Genomic DNA, 26170 nt, shown 5'->3' on the forward strand with positions numbered 1-26170 from the left:
GGAGGGGGTAAGGAGTAAATGATAGGTGGAGATAGAGGCCAAAAGAGACAGAAGAACAGTTGGACAGACGGAGGAATGGATGACGATCAGCCTTAGAGAATGTATGGCTGCTAATGGGGAATATTAGTAGCTAACAATGGGTAGTGTGTAATGGCAGAGGATGTGATAACAAGGCCTGGTGCATGGGGTTTGGGTGAGGACATGGGAGAAGGTGCCTTCAGCCCTAAGATGGTTGAATGTGATATTGAGTCCAGAAGATTGTAGAGTTGTCAAGTGGAAGTTGAGGTGCTATACTTCCAACTTTTTGTCTTTGTTTTTGAAACAGTGTGATTGAGGTCAATGAAACTAGAAATGGGGAGAAATGTAAATGGACTGTTAACTCACTAACACTTGTTTGAGCCTTGCAAAAAGTTCAAATTATTCCCATCACATTCATCACAGTGCTACAAAGTCACATGTTCTATTTTTATTCTGACCTCTCTCTAGTTGGCTGGTGTTAGGCTCTCTGCTAGACTTCTCACGCCAAGTACACTTTTGCCTGCAGTATTTATCCTTTGGCTGGGGTTATATTGTACTCAACACAAAGTAAATCCATGGTAACTGCCTCCTGAAAGGGCCTCACACTTTATGGCTTTCGTATGTTTTGTAGTGTGCAATCTTTGGACTGTAATAATGATAGAGTCCAGGGTAAGATGCTTTAAAATACAGAAAAGTAGCAATGAAAGCCTGAGTTTTCTGCATTGCACCATCTGCATATCGGTTCGCCAACAGTGTCGGTATTACTCACAGGTCACATTGCTATATTCTGTTGTCAGGCAGTTCAATTGTGCAGTAAAAATGAAACACATCTACACTCTCCAAGGTCACTGCCCTGCCGGCTGAAGTCTTACCTTTGTTGTAAACCAAATCTTTCACTTGTTTTCTACTTAAAGATGCACAAGGCCTTTTATTCTCTCCATTCCTAAGATGGTCTTACAAACTACAACAGCAGGTACGTTGCCATGTCAACATATCAATATTTTATTTTGTTCTTTTTTAAATCATTAGACAAATGCATAGAGAGAAGGCATGGACAACCCTCTCATAGTGCTGTGTGGGAGGCAGGTACAGGAGGGTTGCAATAGTGAAAAGCATTTAAAGAGATATAAGCCTTCACTAAAATGCGTCATTTACCCACTTTATATAGTTACCCTTGCTGCTCCACTCACCCCCATTGTGTCACAGATTTTCAGTGTGTGATGCACCCTGAGTCACTCTCATGGCATCACTTACCCTTGGAAATTGATACATCGTCTGTGCACGATGCATTATTCCTGTATTATACTTCCTCAGTAATTTCTCACCTTTCCATTATTCACTCACTGCGTTAGTTACTCTCACTCCAATACCTACCCTTCTTTGTGTCACCCAATCTTTCACCATCACTGCAGAACATTCATCAGCATGTCATGACTGCTCATTAACACCTCATACCTACTGGAATTATATTAGCGCAATCGATCAGCAAAAACAGAAAACGCGTATTCACAAACTCAACTGTAGATATGAGACGTGTAGGTAGGGTAGACTTCTTCCCCCCAAGCTCTGGTAAATAAAAACTTCTTCAATGTCTTGGCTCCTTCACAATCAAACCATCTCTTTGCGCAAACATTTACAGTGAACCAGGTCAACCAGCTGATCAGATGTCTTAGCTATATGTATCCTTGCTCATTGTTGTTAAAAGCTTGGAGAGCAAGGGGTGAGGCCTGACAAACATAGTATATAGAGCAATGCAGTACAACAGGCCCTTCAGCCCACTAGTCTGTGCCAACCATAATGCCATTCTAAACTAATCCCATCTGCCTGCACATGGCCCATATTCCCCTATTTCCTGCCTAGACATTTGTCTGTCTAAATATCTCTTAAACATTGCCCTATACTCATCAATCATCTTCGTCACTTCCTCAAAAAATTCAATCAAGTTTCTGAGCCAAGACCTCCCCTGCATAAAGCCACGCTAGCTATTCCTAATAAGTCCATTCTTCTCCAAATGTGAGTAACTCCTGTCCCTAAGAACCTACCCCATTAATTTCCCTATCACTGATGTAATGTTGACTGACCTATAATTTCCTGGATTATCCCTGTTGCCCTTGAACAAAGGAACATTACCGGCTATTCTCCAGTTTTCTGGGATGTCACCTGTGGCTAAAGAAGGTACAAAGATTTCTGTCAAGACTTCAGCCTTCTCCTCCCTTGCCTCCTTCGTATACTGGGACAGATCTCGTCAGGCTCTGGGGATTTATCAAACCTTAATGTTTTTCATGACATCCACAACTCCTCCTTATTAATATCCTGACCAAGCAAAGCTGTCACACTGGCTGATGTCAGCAAACTTGACCATAGCAGGCAAATGGGGCTTTACTCAAAAAAGGGCTCAACTCAAAAGGTTCAGATAAAGGTGGGTTAGGTAGAAAGGTACGGTAGGGACTAGATTTTAAAGGATGTAGTTTTCTGTAGCACTGAAAGAATCCTGGGGAATGAAGGGAATAAATTGGGATGCATCGCAATGACAGGGGCATGAGAGACAGGAAAGGTGGGAGTTGCATGTTTAGGGTGGGAACGTAATAATAAGGCAATGAGGTAATAAAGTACCCTTGGGAGGGAGGGTGAACAGTTCATTTGAATAGGAGGTAGTGTAATGCTAAGGCTCTGGATGGGATCAGGGGTAAGAGCGAGAATATCAAGATAGTTAGCAAAAGGGCCAGTAATTAGAGGGAGATTTATAAGATGGACAGAGAGCTTGCCATAGGAAAAGAAAAGGCCACCTATAGGGTTGGAGTAAAAGTATAGTGTGGAGGGACAGGTGGATGAGTCAAATGAAAATTAATAACCACCATCTCTCCCAAATCTTCTCACAAAAGAAAATCTTGCCAAAGAATTCACAGTAGAAATGTGTTCCTCTACAGTGCAAACACCCACAACTGAGGGAAATGAAACAGAAACTGAAAAATACTATTGTGTGAGCTCGGTTAAGGGCTTAATACTAAAGGAAAAATCTCACTGCATAATAAAAGTGAATAAGCTTGATCAACTCCTAACACCAACATCCCACCAACCCCCTCCCACAATTCATTAAATTTTGAGAAGAAAGACATCTAAAACTCACCAGAAATAGTGATTATGTGGGGTTGTGTTAGGCAGGGTGTTATTCCATTTGCAGCCTTGTAGGAACATACACAGGCCTGTGAATCCTAATATTAAAGATATGATGTTGAAACCATTACATGGGCTGTAGGTTCCAAGGTTGGAGGGCTGTATCATGAGGAATAATGAAGGTCATCAAGAGTCAAATTGAGTTAATTGCTACATCCATGGAAAGCAATGTAAAGATCTAGGCTCCAAAAAACCTGCACATGTCAGAATGTGGAGAAGGAAAGCCAGTCATAGGTCACAGAGGAAACAACTCCCATGTAGAGGTGGCCGAAGGGCTGGCTTTCAGTCAACACAAGACCAGCCTGATAAGGGTCCAAAAGGTAGCTTGCCTATCTCAAAATTTCAAATGGAAAACAAACATCCCATTCCTGATACTTCTTCATATATCAGTACTTCTATGTCATATGTTAGACCGACTTAAAGCAGTATCAGCATTGTAGAGGTTAAGAAGGAGAAGGAAGAGAGGAAGGAATGGCCAGCACCAACAGAACCAAAAACAACAGAGTCAGGAGGCTGCAGGCTGTGAATGAACAGGCAGTGCCTTAAGAGGGGAACCGTTAACAACATTGTACCATTATGAGGTATGTGCCTGAGATATCGGCCAAGCGTTCATCCCAAAGCCAGCTTTTGTGGTTGTGTCCTTGCTCCATACAAACCTTTGGCAAAAAGCAGTCAGGTGTTTATGCTTTCTTGGTTGTGAAGAAAAGGTTACTGAGCTGATGGTACATGAGTTGCTGAGTGCTGTACCTTCTTCAATGTTTTAAATGTGAACCCTAACAGATGTGCAAGAGCCAGTACCACTGTGGTGCAAGTAGTGCTACATTGGTAGCTACAATGAAGTGACAAATATTGATTGTACAAGACAACTGATGGAGATGACTGGCGTCCAATCTGTATGTGAGAGTTCTTTGCAGTGGCAATCTTACAATGCCAACTCATTCACAGGGACATGATGCATGGAGTATTCCATGTTACATGACTTGATGGAGTGCAGCAGATTATTCATCCTCTTATGGCACTGGAGCCAGGTTCTCTTGAGCTACCCAAAAGTGTTGTCCTCCATAGCCACCTCTGTCCAGGCTGCCTTCGTCAATCAAGACAGCATCCTGTTTCCATTCATAGGAAAAAGTGCTTACCTTGTCTTCAAGGGAATGTCTAGGAAGGCGTCACTAATACATGCCTGATCTCTGACATCTCCAGAGCTGGGGGTGTGGGTGATGAACAGAGTTCAATTGATGCACCTGGCTTACAGAGTGATAAGCTGTCAGGGTGCCTTTTAAATGTGGTGCCCAGAAAGTTGGTCCCAATGGCCCTCAGAACTTCCAGCCTGTCCAATAACAGTTGTCGCTTTACCTGTGTGAGCAATGAGCTGAGAAGAGTGTCATCGCATGAGAAAGCCCTTCCCATCTTTGAGTGGAAGTTCCTCCTGTTTTTGGCCTGCTTAGTCTAAAGAAAACACATTTCTAACCATTGTGTCACTAACTTTTACAGCACGATGCCTTCTCATTGCATGTAAAACCCTTGCTGCATTACTGACCCTGATTGCATTGTTCAGCTCAGTTATATCACTCACCCTCAGAATGTGATTCACCCTCACTGCGTTACTCACCCTGCTGTACTAATCTCACTGGGGTCCCTGATCTCAATCACTATCTAGCAGTGCCTGAAACTTAGACAAAGTGAGTGCAGGGATGAATTTGACTGCGCTGCCCCTAGTGTTGTTGATAACCTGAAGAGATAAGCACATACAGAGAGTTAATGGTAAAATTGTTGCAGTGATATTCAAGGGTGAAAATTTGTTCAGACAGTGTCAATAAAATCTGGAGAGGGAGGGAGGTCTTATGGGAAATAATTGGCAAAAAAGGATCTTGGCATGTGTGCAACGTTTGGCTGATGATAGTCTCTCTTGTAGTGGTAGGGGAAGGATGTGCAAGAGAGGTTGAGGAATTTCCTCGGGTTTTAGTGATTATCAAATGAAAGTCTCCTATTTGAAAAGGCTGCAATCCCACCACATAATGCCTGTGTGATCCACTTAAAAAAGATGGGGGAACTAGTTCTTGGCTGAATATACAGATTTGATTCAACGCAGCGTTAATTTGAGTCAGCAGTGTATGGTTGGGAAGGGGTTAAAACAGATGGCATTCCCATTACTTCAGCAGCATCATCCGCTCCATATTGTGTGCAACATTCTTATTTCAGCATTGCGTCAGAAGAGAAATATTCATCCCAAGCAGCAGGGATTTAACATTTAAGCCCACAGCATCCAAATTACATCCGTCAGATACAGCTGGTCGGTGTTCAGGCCTTACACCTGCTTTACTTTATTAATTGCACCGTGAAGGCATTGGCTGTATGTTTGGAAATAGACAACTGTCAAAGCTCAATGCAAGCCAAAAGAACTCCACAATTTTGTTTGAATTTGTTAAAATTAAAAATTATCTCCTGGAGACCCCAGGTTTGGCAACCCCAGGCTGAAGTAATTGGCTTGTGGATTCTTTGATTGGTACAACCAATCAGTGCTCCCACTGGCCAAGAGAGCCCATGTTCAACAGTTTAACCTGGAAGACTTGCTTCAGTGTGCCTGAGTTAGGATGGAACATAGCAAACCAGGGCTCTTGCTCCTGATCTCTTATCGTACTCCTGTAAAATGGCTCTGTGTAAATAGCATCAGCATAGAATCACTGACTCATACAGAACAGAATGAGGCCCATCGTGCATGTGATGGCCCTGAAAGAACTGTCCAATTAGTGCCACTCCTCACCTGCTCTTTCCCTGCAGCCCTGCAAACTTTTCCTTTCCAATATTTATCCGACTCAGTTTTGAAATTTCCTAATAAATCTGCTTCCATCACCCTTTCAGCCATCTTCAGTAACAGCGACAACAGAAACTGGAAAAGGACAGGGCAGGTCAAGGGCTCAGTTGTGCTGGACAGCAAAGACATTTGCTATCTAAGGCTCACAGGGCACTTAAGTGATAAACAACAAGGGACAGCATCAGTCGGGAATGAACCCGGACATAAATCAGAAAAGGAGGAGAGAAATAGCAGAGGAAATAAAGATTAACAAACAGCTGGCAGCGTGTTAAAGCTATTTCAATTTTGGGTTTTGCTGTTGGGGCTTGGGACACAATCAGAAGCAGTTGATTGAATTGCTGCTCTGCAATTCACTAGCAACCACCAATTATCCCCCAGGCTCTCATTACACTACCCATTTAAACCTTTATGCCACAACTGGGAGAAAGGTTGCTGTAGAAGGGGAACAGCTTCACTGCAGTAATTACTGATCCTTGATAGGGGAGCTGCCAACCTCCGTGCCTTATTACCGTGGACCTGGCCTGTAAGGAAGTGAATTGAGAGAAAAAAATGCAACATACTCATTTTTTTTACTACTTCTCCACTCCCCTCTTAATTGTGTTGCTGAGCAATGGGGCACAGTTCCATGTGTGTTGTCTGCCCAGCAGTACCCCAACCAAGGAAATATTCAACAACAAGCCTAGTGAATGCTGTTAAGCTTTTCGACTGTCTTTTCTTTCATGTGATGTGCCTTTATGGCAGAGCGACTGTTCAATGAGTTCCCAGCCACCACCAGCAGCCAGCTCAGGAGCTTTAAGGAATTCCAGCACCTGAACTATATCTCTGGTACCCAAGCACTCAGCTCTGGCAAGACTTGAGACATCCCTGACAGATTTGATTCACTCCCATTCTGGGCCGCTGCATTATCAACGTAATGTTATTCTGAAAATGTGAAATATGCTGCAATTGATGACTCACCCTGGTACTGTCACTAAACAGATCATTTAAAGGGTAAAGGAAATGACAGTGACCCAGTGGTATTATTGTGGGACTATTTATCCATAGACCCAGGGAGTGTTCTGGGATCCCAGTTGTGAATCCCACCATGGCAGATGGTGGAATTTGAATTCATTAAAAATTTGAAATTAAGTCTAGTGATGACCATGAAACCATTGTCAACTGCCAGAAGAACCCATCTGGTTCTCTAATGTCCTTTAGGAAAGGAAGTCTGCTGTCCCAATCTGGTCTGGCCTACATGAGACTCCAGATCCACAGTGATGTGGTTGACTTTCAGTGCCCTGGGGATGGGCAATAAATGCTGGTTTCGCCAGCAATGCCCACATCCCATGAATGAATAAAATAAACTGATGCAGCACCAAGCTACACCAACTTGACCAAAACAGGCTCAGCTCCTGGTCAGTGCTAATTTATCTAATTTCAGACTGAGCAACTGTTAGGACACCCTCTGTTAGGGAGCAGAGACGTCTGGCAGAAGGGGATGTGAGTAATTAACGATGATTCCCAGTCCTGACGACAATCAAATGTTCCTTCTAAAAACTGAGTATGTTGCGGTTGTGTGCATAGGTTTGTCTGCATGTTTGTGTGTATGTTGACAGTATGTATGTGTTTTTGTGTATGTTGGAGATTGTGCATATACATATGCATACATTGGGGATATACGCCACCACAGTGGTTAGCACTGCTGCCTCACAATGCCAGGGTCCCAGGTACAATTGGACGATTGTCTATGTGGAGTTTGCACATTCTCCCCACGTCTGTGTGGGTTTCCTCCCACAGTTCAAAGATATGCAGGCTAGGTAGACTGGCCATGCTAAATTGCCCATAGTGTTAGGTTGATTAGCCATGGTGAATGCACAGTTACAGAGATGGGGTGGGTTTCGGTGGGATGCTTTTCAGAGTGTTAGTGTGGAATTGATGGGCCAAATGGCCTGTTTCCACAGTGTAGGGATTTTATAGTGATTCTATGCATATATGTTTGTCTGTGTAAGTTGGGGGTGTACATGTGTATGCGTTGAAGGCATTTTGAGAATGTATGTGTATGCAGAGGGGATGTCTATATATATTTGTGTGTATGCCTATTGAGAACATGGGATACCCTGTGTTAGGAAGCAGAGAGGTCTGGCAGAAGGGAATGTGAGGAATTGGTGATAATTTCCAGTCCTGATAACAGTCAAACATGCTTTTTGAAAACTGTGTATCAGTTGTGGTCATGTGCATGGGTTTGTCTGCATTTTTGTGTATGTTGAGAGTATGTATGTGCTTGTGTGTATGTTGGAGGATGTGTGTATATGTGTCTGAATTGGGGATGAATATAGATGTTTGTGTGCATATGTTGGGGGTTATACATGTGTGTATGTTGAGAGTATATTGAGAGTGTGTGTTTGTGTGTAAATGTTGAGGGGGTGTGTATATATGAGTATGTGTGAGTATGTATACATATGCTTGTGTATGCATGTGTTGAGTGAGGGCAGAATAGTCAGGAGTGAGATTAGCTTTGCCACTGTTAGTGGTTGAAAAGCCTGATGAGTGGACTCTCTCCTGTAAATTGTCACTTGAATGAAGAGAACACACAAGAAGGAATGCTGTGAAGGTTTAGCTGTTGGTGGCAGATCAGTGGATGGAATGTCGCTGGGTCAGTGAGACGGGTTTATATATTCCATATGGCTTTCTGCTGAGATTTCTGTTTCAGTTTGGGAGTGTTTTTTTTTAAATGGAAAACATCTGTAAATAAAGCACCAATCTTTCCAAGCATTGTTCACCCATTAATAACCAAAAATCATAAAAATCTTGACATCAGAGAGCTGAATCATCCATGTATGACTGGAACATTACTACAAAGAATGCTTATTTCTTGGAACTGCAATGAGTGAAAGATAGAAAAGGCAATGAAAACTAGACTCTTTTATCTATGTTCTTGGTATGTGGGCATTCCTGGAAAGGTCAGTATTTATTGTCTGGCCTTGATGGTCCTTGAGAAGGTGATGGAGAGTGTGAACCTTTAAAATAGTAGACGGGTGCCAATTAGGTGGACTGCTTTGTCCTGGATGATGAATAGATGCTTGTATGTTGTTGGACTTTAATTGATCCAGGCAAGTAGACAAAATTCCATCACACTGCTGTCTTGTGCATTGTAGATGATTGAAAAGCCTTGGGGAATCAGGAAATGAGTTACTCCCTGCTAAATTCCTAGCCTCTGATTTGATCTTTTAGCCACAGTATTTATTTGGCTAATATAGTAAATTTTCCGGTCAAAAGCTTCCAGCATGTTGATGGTGGATGATTCAGTGATGGTAACGTTGCTGACCGTCAGAGCAAAGTGCTTAGATTCTTTCTTGTTAGAAATGCTCATTGGCTGTTGTAGGAATGAGCAAAATTCCCTGTCATTTAGAATACTGGACCAAAACCCTAGATTTTTAACAGAGCTTTTAAAACAAAAATAGGCAGCTAGGCTATGCTCTGGAATACACAATCAGGGGGCTAGCTGTCTGGAACCATGGTTCATTTAGAAATCCTATTCACGTCTTAGCCCTAAAGGAACAATGAAACCAGACCAAAGGCAACAACTTCAGAAATCTTGGACTCTTCAGAGGTACCAAGGCTTTCAACTTCAGTTAATATTCATTCGCAGAAATACTGGACATTCCACTTAATCAAAACACATTTACACCTACTCTAAACTATGAGGAAGCCAATTCACCACAAAGGGGACAACAGAAACACAATGGATAACACAGATTTGCAAGTCTGTATAACTCCCTGACCTGGGAGAGAGAGAGCCATCCCTGCAGCTACGAACAGAAGAGGGATCCCAGACAGCTACTCTCCCTGAGAACTATCTGCACAGCTACCTCCCTGAAAGCTACTGACACAGGGCAGTCCCGTACCAGAGGATCCAATGGCAACTGACCACGACCATCAGATCTGACAACCGACAAACTCCAAAAACCACCGACACGAATGACTAGGCCTCAGACACATCCTGAGGTGAAAACCGGTCATAAACCACCACAAAGTAAGACAACCCAAGTTCTCAAACCAGGCTGAAGGCCTACACTGTACGAAGTCTTCAGCCAAGCACTAGCTACAGCAAGTGGGAACGGCCAGCTGTATTTCAACAATTGTGTTTATCCCCAGTGGTGAGCTTATTTCCTCAACCCAAAGTATCCAACCTAGCTAGCAGGGAGGGGAAGGTGGGCTGGTGACAGTGCAGGGAACCCCAAGGTCAGGATGTCTGCCTGATCTGCTGAGTTCCTCCAGCTCCACACTGTGTTATCTCTGACTCCAGCATCTTCAGTTCTTACTTTGAAACTACTGTTTAGTTTCTAATAGTAATCAGCCTGTATTAAGTTAATAACTGATAGTGTCAGTTTCACTGTTTTGAATTTGCCTTTTTAACTCTTGTGTTTTATTCAACTTTGTTTTATTTGCCTGTTTATTACTTTTGCCTTTTTTTAATTCTTGAGATATACTCAGGTTTGCGTTTAATAAATGGAGAGATTCTTTGCCCTGAAACACCTGTCTACTGCCTTCTTCACTTCACATTCCTAAATTAAGTCCAGTGTCAGAACCAGGGATCTGGGCGTGATTCAAACCACCTAAAAATCAGCAAATTACTGATTGCAAACCAGACTCCCTACACTGTGTGGCATAAGTGCTGCTTGCCACTTGTAAGCCTGAGCCTGAGTCTTCTTCAGATTCTATTTCAATATTTGAGCAAATGTGAATGCAGTTAAACGTTGTACCATCTACAGTTAACATACCCAATTCTGACTTTACGATGGAGGACTGATCACTGCTGAAGGAAATGACTGAGGTAAGACACAGTCCTCCGGGACCCTCACTGTGATGTCCTGAGATGACTGGTTTCCAGCAACCCCAGCCATCTTCCTTCTAATGATCCATTGGGACGAAGAGTAGGACATGGGAGCAATAGATGAATGCTCAACAATGCAAACTGCAAAATATAAAATGTTTTCTATCTGTAAGAATGATCTACTGTGACACTGCAAATGGGCAAAACCTAAGGTGAGGATAAGGCATTAACCCTTTCTGTTCTTTAATGCTATCCAATAAAGCATGCTATAAAATTGCACAGATGCATGTTGAACAAGACTAAGACTGGTCTCAGTGATGATAATTCCTGCAGTTATATATCCAGCTGATGCTCACTGCTTAAGCTCACATATGGTAAAGGAAAAGAAGAAAATGATAGTAGAGTAGATAGCCACTTGGATGAAGTACTGGTGAGTGGCTGGCAAAAGTGTAACTATCCCAAAAGGGGACGAGGTAGCACATAGGCTTGACTGGATCATAAATGGATCAGTTGATCCAAATGGCCTGTGCTTATAATTCTCTGTAAGCAGAAAAACATCCTGACAGACAGTCACTGGCACCACAGCAGCAGTGACTGACACACTGACCCATAACACATTTTAGGAATGAGACTGAAACAAGTAAAGTCATGTCCCAATGTGAAATAAACTGGTAAAGAGGGAGCAATGGTTATCAGGCATCTTCAGAAGAAGAGAAGAAACTTGGAAAAGAAGGTTAACAAAACGTTTTTGAGTTGATAAAATTGCTTGAAGATTTGCCTGCTATCTGTATTTTATATCTTAATCTGGTGAGGCAGGCACAGCCAAAGGGTTAGCTGCATATTGGAACATTTCAGAAACACCTCAGAAAACAAAGATTCTGGTTGATATCTTTTTGAAGTCTGTTGTGAGTGGCATGACCATTAGATCTTTTGACTATTGAATAATTAGCTTGTTCAGTACTTTGTGTCCTTGGCAGTTTGTAAATGTGTTTCATTTGCCCAAAGCAAATGAACCACCATCATAAGGGACATGGGTTATTTTTGCTAATTGAATTAAAAATGCAAGTAATTGCTAAGATTTTAATCAGTTTAGACTCAGTTGATGTATGCACAGCCCAGTGAGAAACTGGTTCAGAGATAGTAGGAACTGCAGATGCTGGAGAATCTGAGATAACAAGGTGTAGAGCTGTGTTCATCCAGCTCTACACCTTGTTATCCCAGTGAGAAACTGGGTCTGACTACCCTGTGAAAGGATCTCAAACACCATTCCCTGTTTACACTGAGTTAGGTGTTCTGATTTCAGAAAGTTATTTAGTATTGAAAATGGCCCTGGGTGGAGGAAGGGAAATTATAGGTGTTCTTCATTGCTAACCAGTTATCCTGCATGGAGAGGAATATATGTGTGCTGTGTGACTTTGTGACTGTGACTATGAGTGTGTATGTGCGTGTTTGTGTGTGTGCAAGAACACAGTCTCACTCAGGTGCAGTATCCTTGTCAGTTGCATAGCTGTCATTAACTGCCTGAGCTTACACATGGTCAGCAGTGAAGAGTAAGGCTACTGGGGGTGTCCATTTCCTATGAAACTTTCAGTAGGCAGAATTATGTGCCCTTAGGAGATAAGGGAAGAAAACTGAGAAAAAGAAACTGATCAGTTTTGTAAATTAAAATAATTTCCATTTTTATAGCACTTTACATAGTATTCCACTGTGCTTTACAGCTGATTCAGTGTTTTTGAAGTGTGGTCACTGTTGTAATGTAGGATGTGCAACAACCAATTTGCATACAGCAAGCTTCCATGAACAATAGAAGTCAGAATGATCAGATAATCTGTTAAAGTGGTATTGTTTTGGGAATATAGATTGGCTCAATCATTGAGAACTCTCCCACTCTTCTTCACACTAGGGCCATAGAGTCTTTATGTGAAAATGAGAGGGCAGATAGGTCTTTGGTTATGGTTTCATCAGCCTGGGTTATGGGACTGAAGTGGGATCTCTACTCAACCTTCTGTCTGAGTACAATGCTGCATGTAAGTGATGACTGTTGGAATTTAGGGGAGCACAAATTTGTGTGTGAAGGATGAAACAAAAGTATGAAATTAGCAGGGTGCAAGTGGGTGAATCCACAATTGCACAATTCAACAAGCCCAATCAGTTGTTCTTCACAGACTGGTGATGCCTGAAGTAAATGTATTAATGGGGCATGGATAGAGGGGAGCCTTTAAAAATTCAGTGGACCATTTAGATTATCTTTGTCTGTGCATTTTTAATGAATTTTTTTAGCCTGATCTCTTTAGTGTATTCCCCAAACACACATGACTCTCTAGTGTGATGGAATTCCATTCTTCTGTTAACTGTTTGGAGATGCATCCACCCTGTTACAATTACTCCAGATTGCAGCTAAACTATGCCAAAATCCTGTTTGTGTGCCGCCCTCCTGTGCATTTCCAGTTTTCCTCTTGAGGTACTCCCTTGTAGCTCATTGGAGAACCATTTGGACGTGCACATCTCTCATAGCATGCCTGTGGTTTCTTCTAAAGTTGCTAAAGGAAGATCAAAAGTCTTCTTTGAAACTAAATGTTGACCTGAGAATAGACGCTAAAATAGGCTTATACATGCTGTGTTGTGGTTCAATTTTACACATCAAATATTCTGAATGTATTTGCAGTCCTTTGTCACCTCATTTACTCCTATCACCAACAGCACACTGTGGCTGGAGTGTGCTATCTACAGCGTATATTTGACAGCATCTCCCAAATTCACAACCTCCATCACCTAGGAGGACAAAGTCAGCAGATACTATCATCTCCAAGTCACATAGACTCCTGATTTGGACATATATCAGCTCCTCTTGCCTCACCACAGAGTCAGTGTCCTGGAAATCCTACATAACAGGAATAGCTCCATCCTCAGACTGCAGTATTTCCAGAATGCAGCTCACTACCACCTTGTTAAGGGAAACTAGAGAAGAACAATAAATGCTGTCTTTGTGTTCAACATTCATATCCTGAGAATGATTTTTAAAATTTTCTGAGGTAGATGGTATGACCTATGAAATGTGTGGGCCTACACTTCTGTAGGATCTTGGGGAATTATTACATTTATCTTTACTCCCCTGTTGACTAACAGAGGCTGAACATTTGCATTGAAAACAAAAAATACTGGAGATCACAGCAGGTCAGGCTGCATCCATGGAGAGAAAGCAAGCTAACGTTTCAAGTCTAAATCTCCTTCATCAGAGCTGAAGTGAAGTGTGGAGGGGGCAGCTTTTATGCAATAGTGGGGGTTGGGGGAATGGTGTTTGGAGTGCTGGAGGAGAAAGGTTGTTGAAAGTTCAGATTAAGTGATCAGATGTGAGAATGCCAGAACAATGGTGTGTCTAACTGCCAGACTGGAAAGAACAGACAGTCCCACTGGAGTGGGGGTGCTGAGGGGAGAGAGGGCATTGTGACAGAGAATGTAACAAGCAAAGCTAAAAGAAGGGGAAGGAATGGATTCATATTTTGAAGGTACTGAACTCAAAATTGAACCCAGATGGTTGTAAAGTGCCTAGTTTGAAGATGAGATGTTGCTCCCCAATTTGCACTGTGATCAGCTGGAGCATTGCAACATGCCGAGGACAGGCATGTGGGCATGCAAGCAGGACGCTGTGTTAAAATGACCAGCTACGGGAAGGTCAGGGTCACGCTTGAGCACGGACCAGAGGCGTTCTGCAAAGCAGTCACCCTGTCTGTGTTTGGTTTCTCCAATGTGCGGTAGGCCACATTGGGTGCAGCAAGTACAACACAACAAGTCTGGAGGAGGTTCAGGTGTAATGCTGCTTTACCTGGAAAGACTGCTTAGGCCCTTGGATGGTGAGCAGGGGGGAGGTGAATGGGCAGGTGGTGCACCTACTGCGGTTACATGCCCTGAGAAGGGGGCGATGTTGGTGGTTGAGGAATGGGCTAGGATGTCCTGGAGGGAACGATCTCTGCGAAATGCAGACAGAAGAAATGAGGGGAAGATGTGTTTGGTGGTGGTATTCCGCTGGAATTGTCTGAAATGGTGGAGAATGATCCTTGTTTCCAGGGAGCGGAGTAACTGAATTCAAACCGGAAAAAAGTGACATCACAGGACAGTTGTGACCTGATTGGCTGGTAGAAAATCAGTCCTAAATTTGAAAAAAAAAACTGCAAAACAAATTAATAAATAATTAACTAACCAGGGATTAATTAACTAATAAATGAATTAATTAAGTAGAGATAGCCGGGCAGGTGATGTGCTGTAGCTGTATAATACGGGAGCTGGCTGATCCCATTGCGAACTGCAGTGACCACATCTGCAGCAAGTGCTGGAGGACCTTTGGCTCAGAATTGATAAGCTGGAGTCTGGGCTTCAGACGCTGTGGCACATCCAGGAGGGGGAGAGTTACCTGGACACTCTGTTTCAGGAGGCAGTCACAGCTGGTAGACCACAAATCCATTCAGTGGCCAGGGACAGCAGGGTGTGACTACAAGTGAGGCAGGTAGAGGGATCCTGCATTCAGGAATAGAGGAGCCTCAGCTCTTGACCTTGTCCAATAGGTACGAGGTACCTGCTCCCTGTAAGGATGAGGAACAGTGCTGTAGGGAGGATGAGCCAGTTGCCAATGGCACCGTGGCACAGCAGGCCATTAAAGAGGGGGGAAGCAAAAAGACAAGTGGTAGTTGTAGGGGATTCTATAATTAGGGGAATAGATAGCATCCTTTGTAGGCAGGATAGAGAGTCCATAATGGTATGTTGCCTGCCTGCTGCCAGGGTGAGGGACATCTCTGACTGGCTTGAAAGGATATTGGAGAGGGAGGGGGAGGATCCAGTTGTTGTGGTCCACGTTGTGACAAATGACATAGGCAAGACCAGGAAAGAAGAAGTGTTTAGGGATTATCAGGAACAGGAAATAAATTAAAGAACAGGTCCTCAAGGGTTATAATCTCCGTATTACTGCCCAAGCCATGTGCAAATTGGCATCAGGACGTGAGAATGAGGGAAGTAAACATGAGGCTAAAAGAATGGTGCAGGAAAGCAGGGTTCCTTTTCATGGGGCACTGGCATCTGTTTGCAACAGGTGGGATCTGTACCGTTGGGACAGTCTCCACCTGAACTGAGCTGGGACCAATGTTTTAGTGAAAAGGGTAAATAGGGTGGTCAACAATACTTTAGACTAGAAAGTGGGGGTGGGAAGGGAAGGGTAAAATTCCAAGAAGTATAATGGCCAATGGGAAACAAAGCAGCAGGTTAACATCGATGGGGGTGGATTCAACTGCATGGAAAAGTACAAAAAAAATGAAAAGAAAGGAGAACTCAGGAGAGATTATTAACGTCTCCAGTACACAAAATAGGACAGAATATTTGGAAAAGGTGAGGAATCAAACTTCAAGCACACTGGATAAATGAATGACAATGAGAAGAGGGACGGTCAATGCAGGACTGCAGGTGTTGTATCTGAATGCACACAGAATATGAAATAAGGTAAATGAGCCTGTGGCACAGATCGAAATTGGCTGGTATGATATTGTGGGCATCATGGAGACGTGGCTGCAAGCAGATCAGGATTGGGAGCTAAATATTCAAGGGTATACATCCTATTGAAAAGACAGGCAGGTGGGCAGAGTGGGTGGGGTTGCCTTATTAGTAAGAAATGAAATTAAATCAATAGCAAGAAACAAAGTAAGGTCAGATAATGTAGAATCTGTGTGGGTGGAGTTGAGGAACCACAAAGGTTAAAAAAGAACCCATAATGGGTTACGTACAGGTCTCCAAACAGTAGTCAGGATTTGGGGCACAAGATACACCAGGAGATAGAAAGGGTGTGTAAGAAATACAAGGTTACAGTGATCATGGGGAATTTCAGTATGCAGGTGGACTGGGAAAATCAGGTTGGTAACAGATCGCAAGAAAAGGAATTTGTGGAATGTCTACGAGATGGCTTTTTGGAGCAGCTTGTGGTGGAGCCCACTAGGGTACAGGCAGTTCTGGAATTAGTGTTGTGCAATGAGGCAGACTTGACAAGGGAGTTTAAGGTGAAGAAACCTTTCAGAGGCAGTGACCATAAAATTATAGAATTTACTCTGCAATTTGAGATGGAGAAGGTGGAATCAGATGTAACAGTATTACAGTTGAATAAAGGCAACTACAGAGGCATGAGGGAGGAGCTGACCAGAATTGGCTGGGAGAGGAGATTAGCAGGAAAGGCAGTGGAACAGCAATGGCAGGAGTTTCTGGGAGTAATTCAGGAGACACAGCAAAAATTCATCCCTAGGAAAAAGAAGCATACTAAAGGGAAGATGAGGCAACCATGGCTGACAAGGGAAATCAAGGACAGTATAAAAGCAAAAGAGAAAGCATATAATGCAGCGAAGGGAAGTGGGAAGCCAGAGGATTGGGAAGCTTAGAAAGACCAACAGAGGACAATGAAGAAAAAAATAACAAGGGAGAAGATTCCATATGAAGGTAAGCTAGCCAGTAACAGAAAAGAAGATTGCAAGTGTTTCTTTAGATATATAAAGGGCGAAAGAGAGGCAAAAGTGGACATTGGGCCACTGGAAAATGATTCTGGAGAAGTAGTAATGGGGAACAAAGAAATGGCTGAGGAAGTGGAAGACGAGTAATACCCCAAAAATTCAAGAGAGTCAGGGGGCAGAGATGAGTATAGTGGCTATCACCAAGGAAAAGGTGCTAGAAAAACTGAAAGAGCTGAAGGTGGATAAATCACCAGGACCAGATGGACTACACCTCAGAGTTCTGAAGGAGAAAGCTAAAGAAATAGTGGAGGCATCAAAGTGATCTTTCAGGAATCACTGGAGTCAGGGAGGGTCCCAGAGGACTGGAAAATCACTAATGTAACCTCCCTGATTAAGAAGTAATTAAGGCAAAAGACAGGAAATTACAGGCTGATTAACCTGACCTTGGTCATTGGTAAGATTTTGGAGTTCATTGTGAAGGATGAGATTTCTGAATACTTGGAACTGCATGGTAAAATAGAACAAAGTCGGTATGGTTTCATCAAGGGGAGGTCATGCCTGACAAATCTGTTAGAATTCTTTGAGAAGGTAATGAGCAGATTAAACCAAGGAGAGCCAACGGATCTTATCGACCTGGACTTCCAGAAGGCCTTTGACAAGGTGCCGCACAGGAGGCTGCTGAGTTAGATAAAGGCCCATGGTGTTAGAGGCAAGGTACTAGTATAGAAGATTGGTTGTCTGGCAGAAAGCAGAGTGGGGTTAAAAAGGTCTTTCTCAGGATGGCAGCTGGTGACTAATGGTGTTCCACAAGGGTCAGTATTGGGACCATAACTTTTCACTTTATGCATTAATGATCGAGATAAAGGAACTGAGGGCATTCTGGCTAAGTTTGCAGATGATACAAAGATAAGACCATAAGACCGTACGACATAGGAGCAGGAATTAGGCCATTCGGCCCACCGAGTCTGCTCCGCCATTCAATCATGGCTGATAAGTTTCTCAACCCCATTCTCCTGCTTTCTCTCCGTAACCCTTGATCCCCTTGATAATCAAAACCTATCTATCTCAGTCTTAAATGTACTCAAAGACTTGGCCTCCACAGCCTCTGTGGCAGTGAATTCCATAGATTCACCACTCTCTGGCTGAAGAACTTTCTCCTTATCTCTGTTCTAAAAGGTCTTCCCTTTACTGTAAGGCTGTGCCCTCGGGTCCTAGACTCTCCTACCAATGGAAACATCTTCCCAACATTCACTTTGTCCAGGCCATTCAGTATTCTGAAAGTTTCAATTAGATCCCCCCTCATCCATCTAAATTCCAATGAGTATAGTCCCAGAGTCCTCAAATGTTCCTCATACGTTAAGCTTTCCATTCCTGGGAACATTCCCGTGAACTTCCTCTGAACCTGCTCCAGGGCCAGTACGTCCTGAGATATGGGGCCCAAAACTGCACACAATGCTCCAAATGTGGCCTGAGCAGAGCCTTATAAAGCCTCAGTAGTACATCCCTGCTTTTATATTCAAGTCCTCTCAAAATAAATGCCAACATTGCATTTGCCTTCCTGACTACTGACTCAACCTGCAAGTTTACCTTGAGAGAATCCTGGACTAGAACTCTCAAGTCTCTTTGCACTTCAGACTTCTGAATTTTCTCCCCATTTAGAAAATAGTCCATGCTTTTATTCTTCTTACCAAAGTGCACGACCTCACACTTTCCCACATTGTACTTCATCTGCCACTTCTTTGCCCACTCTCCTAACCTGTCCAAATCCTTCTGCAGCCTCCTCGCCTCCTCAATACTACCTGTCCCTCCACCTATCTTTGTATTGTCTGCAAACTTAGCCAGAATGCCCACAGTTCCTTCATCTAGATCATTAATGTACAAAGTGAAAAATTGTGGTCCCAGCACTGACAGATAGGTAGAGGGACAGGTAGTACTAAGGAGGCAGCGAGGCTGCGGGGGATTTAGACAGGTTAGGGGAGTGGGCAAAGAAGTGGCAGACGGAATACAATGTGGAAAGTGTGAGGTCATGTACTTTGGTAGGAAGCTTAGAAGCATATTTTCTAAATGGGGAGAAAATTAAGAAATCTGAAGTGCTAAGGGATTAGGGAGTCCTAGTCCAGGATTCTCTTAAGGTTAACTTTCAGTTTGAGTCAGTAGTTAAGGAGGCAAATACGATGCTGGCATTTATTTTGAGAGGATTAGCATATAAAAGCAGGAATGTATTTCTGCGGCTTTATAAGGACCTGGTCAGATCACATCTAGAATATGTGAGGAATTTTGGGCCCAATACCTCAGGAAGGATGTACTGGCCCTGGAACGGATCTAGAAGAGGTTCACATGAACGATCCCAGGACTGAAAGGCTTAACATATGTGGAACGTTTGAGGACTCTGAATCTATACTTGATGGAGTTCAGAAGGATAAGGGGGGATCTAATTGAGACTTACAAAATACTGAACGGCCTGGACAGTGTGGACGTTGGGAAGATGTTTCCATTGGCAGGTGAGATTAGGACCCAAGGGCACAGCCTTAGAGTAAAGGGAAGACCTTTGAAAACGGAGTACGGAGAAACTTCTTCAACGAGAAAGTGATGAATCTATGGAATTCATTGTCATGCCAGGCTGTGGAGATAGGTCACTGAGAATATTTAAGACAGAGATAGATAGGTTCCTGATTGTCAAGGGATGCAAGGGTTACAGAAATAAAGTGGGAGAATGGAGTTGAGAAACTTATCAGCAGTGATTGAAAGGCAGAGCAGACTTGATGAGCCGAATGGCCCAATTTATGCTCCAAAGCCTTATGAATGCGGAGGCTGGTGGGATGAAAAGTAAGAACAAGGGAGTTCACATTGTTGTAAGTGATGGGAAGAGGCAAGGGAGGAAGCACAGGTAGGTTGGATGCAATTGAGGGCCCTGTCAACTACACTGGGCGGGAAACCATGGTTATGGAAGAACTAAGCCATGTCAGCAGTGCTGTTTTGGAAGGTGGCATTATCCAAACAGATACAACGTATGCAAAGGAACTAGAAGAATAGGATGAAATCCTTGCAGGACATGGGGTGGGAAGAGTTGTAGTGAAGGTAGTTGGTAGTGAGTGGCTTTGTAGTGGATGGCAGCAGACAGTTTATTCCCTGAAATAGAGATGGTGAGATCACGGAAAGGATGGGAAGTATTGGGAATGGATGATGTGAAAGTTGTAGAGGGGTGTAAATTGGAGGCAAAATGAACAAATTTTTCAAGATTCAGGCAGGAGCATTAAGTGGCACCGAAACAATCATTGATGTACCGCAAAAAAGAGTTTTGGGAGGGGGCCAGTGTCAGACTGGAACAAGGATTGTTCCACGTACCCCATAAAGAGGCAGGTATAACAGGGACCCATGTGGGTGCCCATAGATATTCCCTTGACTTGCCAGAAATGAGATGAATTAAAGGAGAAATTGTTCAGTGAGAGAACAAGTTCAGCCGAGCAGAGGAGAATGGTGGTAGATGGGGATTGCTGAGGCCTCTGGTTGAGGAAGAAGCTGAGAACCTAGTAGGTAATGGAGGTATACAGGGATTAGACATCCATGGTGAACAGGAGGCAGTTAGGGCCAGGGAACTGCACATTGTCAATATGGTGGGGGGCATCAGAGGGGAATGGCAGATGTAGGTGGGCAGGATCTGGACAAGCGGAGAGAGGACGGGCTCAAGGTAGGAGGAAATGAGCTCAGTGGGGCAGGAACTGATACAATGGGCCTTCTAGGGCAGTTCAGTTTGTGGATTTTGGGAAGGAGGTAGAAGAGGGCTGTCCGGGGTTGGGAGACTGTAAGGTTGGAGGCAGCAGGGGTAGATCTCCGGAAATAATGAGGTAGGTTACACTCCTGGCAACAATGGCTTGATGTTTGGATGTGAGGTCATGGTCCGGGGGAGGTAGGAGAAAGTGTCCGAGAGTTGATGTTGAGTCTCCGCAAGATAAAGATCAGTGTGCCAGGCTACAATGGTACCACGTTTGCTGGCAGGTTTGATAACAAAGTTAGGGTTGGACCTGAGAGAGCTAAGTGCAACAATTTCAGAAAGGGACAGGTTAGAGTGGGTGAGAGAAGCAGAGAAATTGAGATGGCCAATGTCATCCTGGCAGTTTTCAATGAAGAGATTGAGGACACGTAAGAGGCCAGAGGAAAGGTTCCAAGGGTAGAGTGAGTACTGGAGGCGGGTGAAGGGATCAGTGGAATGGGGAGGGGGAATATCCTGCCTGAAGAACTGAGTGCATAGATGGAAGCAGCGGAAAAACAGTTCAACATCATGACAAATCTGAAATTCATTAAAGTGGGGGGTGCAAGGGTATGAAGCTGAGTCCTTTGCTGAGGACAGTACATTCAGCCTCAGAGAGGGCAAGGTCAGGAGGTATTGTGAAAACATGACAAGAGCTGGGGTTGAGGGACAGAAAGGGATGGCACCTGAGGGCTGGGAAGGGGTGGGTGCTAAGGGATGGTAAGGGATTGGTTCTGAGTGATGGGAGGGGATAGGGTCCGAGGGCGGAAAGGGGAGGGCTGCATAGGACAGGTGTTGGAGTCCATAAGTTACTTCTTGCTGCCTGAAAGAAAGAGAAAAAGTCTTTTGTTGTGGCAACGGATGAGATGAAGGCTGAAGTGAAACTGGGGTTCGGCACAGCTTTGAGAGAGGGTGAGTCGATGTTGCTGTAGATTGGAGTTGAGTGTGCGCATATGACACCTGTTTTATCAGGTGGATGGTATTGATTATCTCTGTAATGCCCCATCTACCTCTGCAGAAGTGTCTGACTTTCACTCAATACTAAAATTTCAAACAGCAACTGTCCTTGGGGTGAGCCAAGTGATGGGTCTTATATGATGTCACATCATTCACTCATCATTTAGATGGATGTGATCTGCTGACGAACAACTCCTCTGTATCTCAGCGCAGATTGTTATCAGGTGCTTGGGAATAGGGCAGCACAGGTGAGTGAATGTGAGTATTTTTTATCCCTGGCCAGAAATGAGGTAGGAGAAAAAAAATGTACTGTGTGACCTTGCAAAGTGATGACCAATAGTTTCAATTTGTCACACTAATTAGTGACTGTGATGTTTTTACTGTTACGGCATTACAATTTTACACCAGAAATAAAACAGAAAACACAGGACCTTAAATCCCCATGAGGAGAAAATATACAACCAGCACTGCTGGATTTTATAGAGTACAGATTATTTACTTAGTTGCTATAAGCAGTGAAATTCATCAGCTCTGTTTATGTACCTGTAATAAAACTGCCCAGGATTCACTGTTTGCTTTATGCTCCCTTTGGGTTCTAGGGTCCCATTTATATCATTTAATACATTCCTGTCCCAGAGCTGTGCTCATTCTCTCTGCTGCTAGACAAGGTGATGTCACAGAGTTTACCTGCTGTGACCAGTCTGCTAGACAACACTACTACTTGAAGTGTTAAGTGCATTGTTGCCACAACACATTTTCCAGCTTGAATTGACTGCGACAGATACACTGCAGAATACTTTTACGACTCGACTGTGTGGGCAGGGAAATCAGAGCAGCAAGCATATCCCTAGCTAGTTTCCAGACTGCAGATTAAAACCTGTGAACCGTTTAAGTTATTTAACATGCACTGCTGTTGTATTTTATTTACTGTGCATTTATTTGCACATTTCCTTCCTTTATTTTTGGAAGACGTTTACTGTGACGAGCCCTGATTCGGTTGGTTGATTTGAAGCTGGCCCAGTCATGAAAAATAGCTAAATGGATATAATTTTAAAGAGTACCAAGTGTATGTGGAATTGTGACATCAGCTACTGTGTGTAGCTACATGCGTGTTGGTGCGTTCATGTATGTGCATATTACTGCAAAAACATTCTGTATCCTGTTATTGCCACTGAAAGGTTCTATTTTTTCAAAAGTTAATGCATAAAATGTGGACATCGTTGACTGTGCCAGCATTTATTGCCCATCCTTAGTTGCCCTTGAGTAGGTGGTGGTGAGTTGCCTTCTTGAACTGCTGCTGTCCATTTGGTTTAGGTAGACCCATAATGCTGTTAGGGAGGGAGTTCCAGAATTTTGACCAAGTGACACTAAAGGAATGGCAATATATTTCCAATTCAGGATGGTGAGTGACTTGGAGGGGAACTTGCAGGTGGTGATGTTTCTCAAATATCTACTGCTCTCGACTTTCTAGATGAGAGTGATCATTGGTTTGTAAGGTACTCTCTGAAGAGCCTTGGTGAATTTCCGCGGTGTATCTTGCAGATAGGACATGCTACTGCAACTGCATGTCAGTAGTGGAGAGAGTGAATGTGTCTGCCTGTGGTGCCAATCAAGTGGTCTGTTTTGTCCTGGATGATGTCAAGCTCTTGAGTGTTTTTGGAATTGGACTCAAGCAGTATCAAATGGGGAGTATTTCATTACATTCTTGACTTGTGCCTTGTAGGTAGGCAACAGACGTTGGGGAGTCTGGAGGTGGTTAACTTACTGCAGCCTCTGAGAGAGCCACAGCATTTATTTGGCTAGTTCAGCTCAATTTCAGTTGATAGTGGGGGATTCAGTAGTGGTAATGCCATTGAATGTCATGGGATGATGGTTAGATTCTCTCTTGTCGGAGATAGTAATTGCTTGACACTTGCGTGGTGTGAATGTTACACCCGTGGGCGACTGTCTGTTTGGAGTTTCCACATTCACACCATGTCTGCGTGAGTTTCCTCTGGGTGCTCTAACTTCCTCCCATAGTCCAAAGATGTCCAGGTTTAGTGGATTGGCCATGCTAAATTTCCCATAGTGTCCAGAGATGTATAGGCTAGGTGGATTAACCATGGGAGTTGCAGGGTTACAGGGAATGGGGTGGGGGGGGTGGCGTGGGTCTGGGTGGGATGCTCTTCAGACAGTTGGTGTGGACTCGATAGACCAAATGGCCTGCTTCCACGCTGTAGGGATTCTATGATTCTATTTCTGATTAAAAGCAATTTTCTACATATGCTGAAAACATGAAACAAAAACTGAAAATGCGGGAAACTCACAGTCAGAAATTGTGGAGAAGATAGTTAAGTTTACATATTCAATTTACACTTTAAGCATTATCAGAGTTGTTGTGTTTTTATTAACATGTCATTGTGTTTTTATCAACATGCTCTGTTTTTGCAGGCAATCATTAAAAGGTTTGTGTTTTTGTATCTCCAAACCACTGGATATGACTCACTCTCAGTTCTTCATATTTGTGAGCAGCATGGTGTATCACTTTCTCACCTTTATATTCTCCATTGGTAGGCTGGATTTCACATGGAGTCTCACAACAACAAATACTTTGCACCTTTAACTCCATTACATGTCCCAAGGAGCATAATCAGCATAATTTGACACCAAGTTATTAGGACAGGGGTGACCATGAGGTCAGTTTTATGGACTGTCTTAAAGGAAGAAGAGGTAGAGAAGTGGGAAGTTTAGAGATGGATTTCCAGATCTTAGGGCCTGGGCAGCTGAAGGCAGGGCAAGGAGTAGATATATGGCAAATGTGCAGGACTGGAGCAGGCTTTTAGATTTTTGCAAAAATGTTGCCCTTATTCTGACGGTTGAGTCACAGACCTGCAGGTTTACGGCTCCAGGATACCATCTAATAAAGGAGACCAGTTCTGTCAGTTGCACTAATGTAAGGGTCATTTTATGAGTGCATAATCCTGGCAATGAGCCTTGCCTGCTGGCAATTTCTGACTACGTGCTCAGGGTGTGCAATGTTCCCCACTGGGAGCATGATTTTGTAAAACCAGCCATACAGTGTGAAAGCAATTACTTTTGGACACCTGCAGCCAGCAGCCAGCAGCAAATTAGGTGACTTCAGTTCCATCTCAGTGAGCTGGGTTTGACTCAGAGGTGGGAGGACAATTTGTAGTGTCAGCCATTCTCTCTCTGAAGGTGAACCCTAGTTTTCTGCATTTGTCATTTATTTTTTCTCATTGCACATAAAACTGGTCTGTCAGCATTTGAAGACAGAGGCTGGGATCCCAGAAGGAAACCAGTAGGATGCCAGTAGGAATCAAACAGGGTCCCAGCAGAGCTTGGCAAAACTGGGGGAAGAGTGCTATGTTGCAGCTGTCATCTATGCCACTTCAATGTGGCATTAATGTGGTGCTAAAAGACAGTCTAAATAGTAGCCTCTGTTTAAACATTAACACATGAAACCATTGTTTGTCCATCAAACAGCTGACAAACCTCATATATTTGAGTATTTGTTGTGACTTTTAGATATTTCTGTTCACCACACTGAGATGTGTAATTATTTTTTACAATTTGGGTGTATTTATGCCACTCTACATAAAGGTCTCCAAGTGTTTCTGTGCCAGTCTGTGAAAGTGCAGCCCATTGAAATATTGTTACTGCAACAACCTGACAGTTCTTGCTTCTCAGACGAGCCTCTCATTACTGTAGAAAATTAGTTAACAACTGCTTGCTGCTTCTCCCCCGCCATGGAGCACTGAGTTAAGTGCTACACAGAGACATTTGCACTGGCTAAGGTGTAACTCACACCCACCTGCTCTCAGATACTCTCTCCCGTGAGGCTGTTGTTCTGCTGCTCAACCTCTTGCTTGTTTTCTGCAATGAAAAGTTAGGACACAATAATTTATATCACACAAAGTACAATAGACCGCTTGTTTAAAATCTGTGGCTTTGGCTACTAACTGCCAAGTCACACAAATGTCAGGCAATGATCATGTCCAACAAGAGAGAATCTAAACATCTTCCCCGAAGTTCAAAAGCTTCATTATCACTGAATCCTCCACTTTTAACATCCTGGGGAATTAAAATTGATCAGAAACTTAACTGAAGTGGTCACATAAATATTGTGGCTACAAGGATAATTCAGAGCCTTGTAATAACCCATCTACTAACAT

General features: G+C 43.4%; 1 protein-coding gene across 1 annotated transcript in view; it reads right to left on the minus strand.

Moving 5' to 3' along the window:
• The window catches only part of LOC109919991 (MORN repeat-containing protein 1), a 202374-nt gene that overhangs the window by 11205 nt on the left and 164999 nt on the right, over positions 1–26170 (minus strand). Inside the window, exon 12 of the mRNA XM_048615161.1 lies at positions 25810–25871. Coding sequence (XP_048471118.1) covers positions 25810–25871 — 62 coding nt within the window. The remainder of the gene's footprint in view (positions 1–25809; positions 25872–26170) is intronic.

This window comes from Rhincodon typus, chromosome 31 (genome assembly GCF_021869965.1).
Source record: "Rhincodon typus isolate 14 chromosome 31, sRhiTyp1.1, whole genome shotgun sequence".
Classification (NCBI taxonomy): domain Eukaryota; kingdom Metazoa; phylum Chordata; class Chondrichthyes; order Orectolobiformes; family Rhincodontidae; genus Rhincodon; species Rhincodon typus.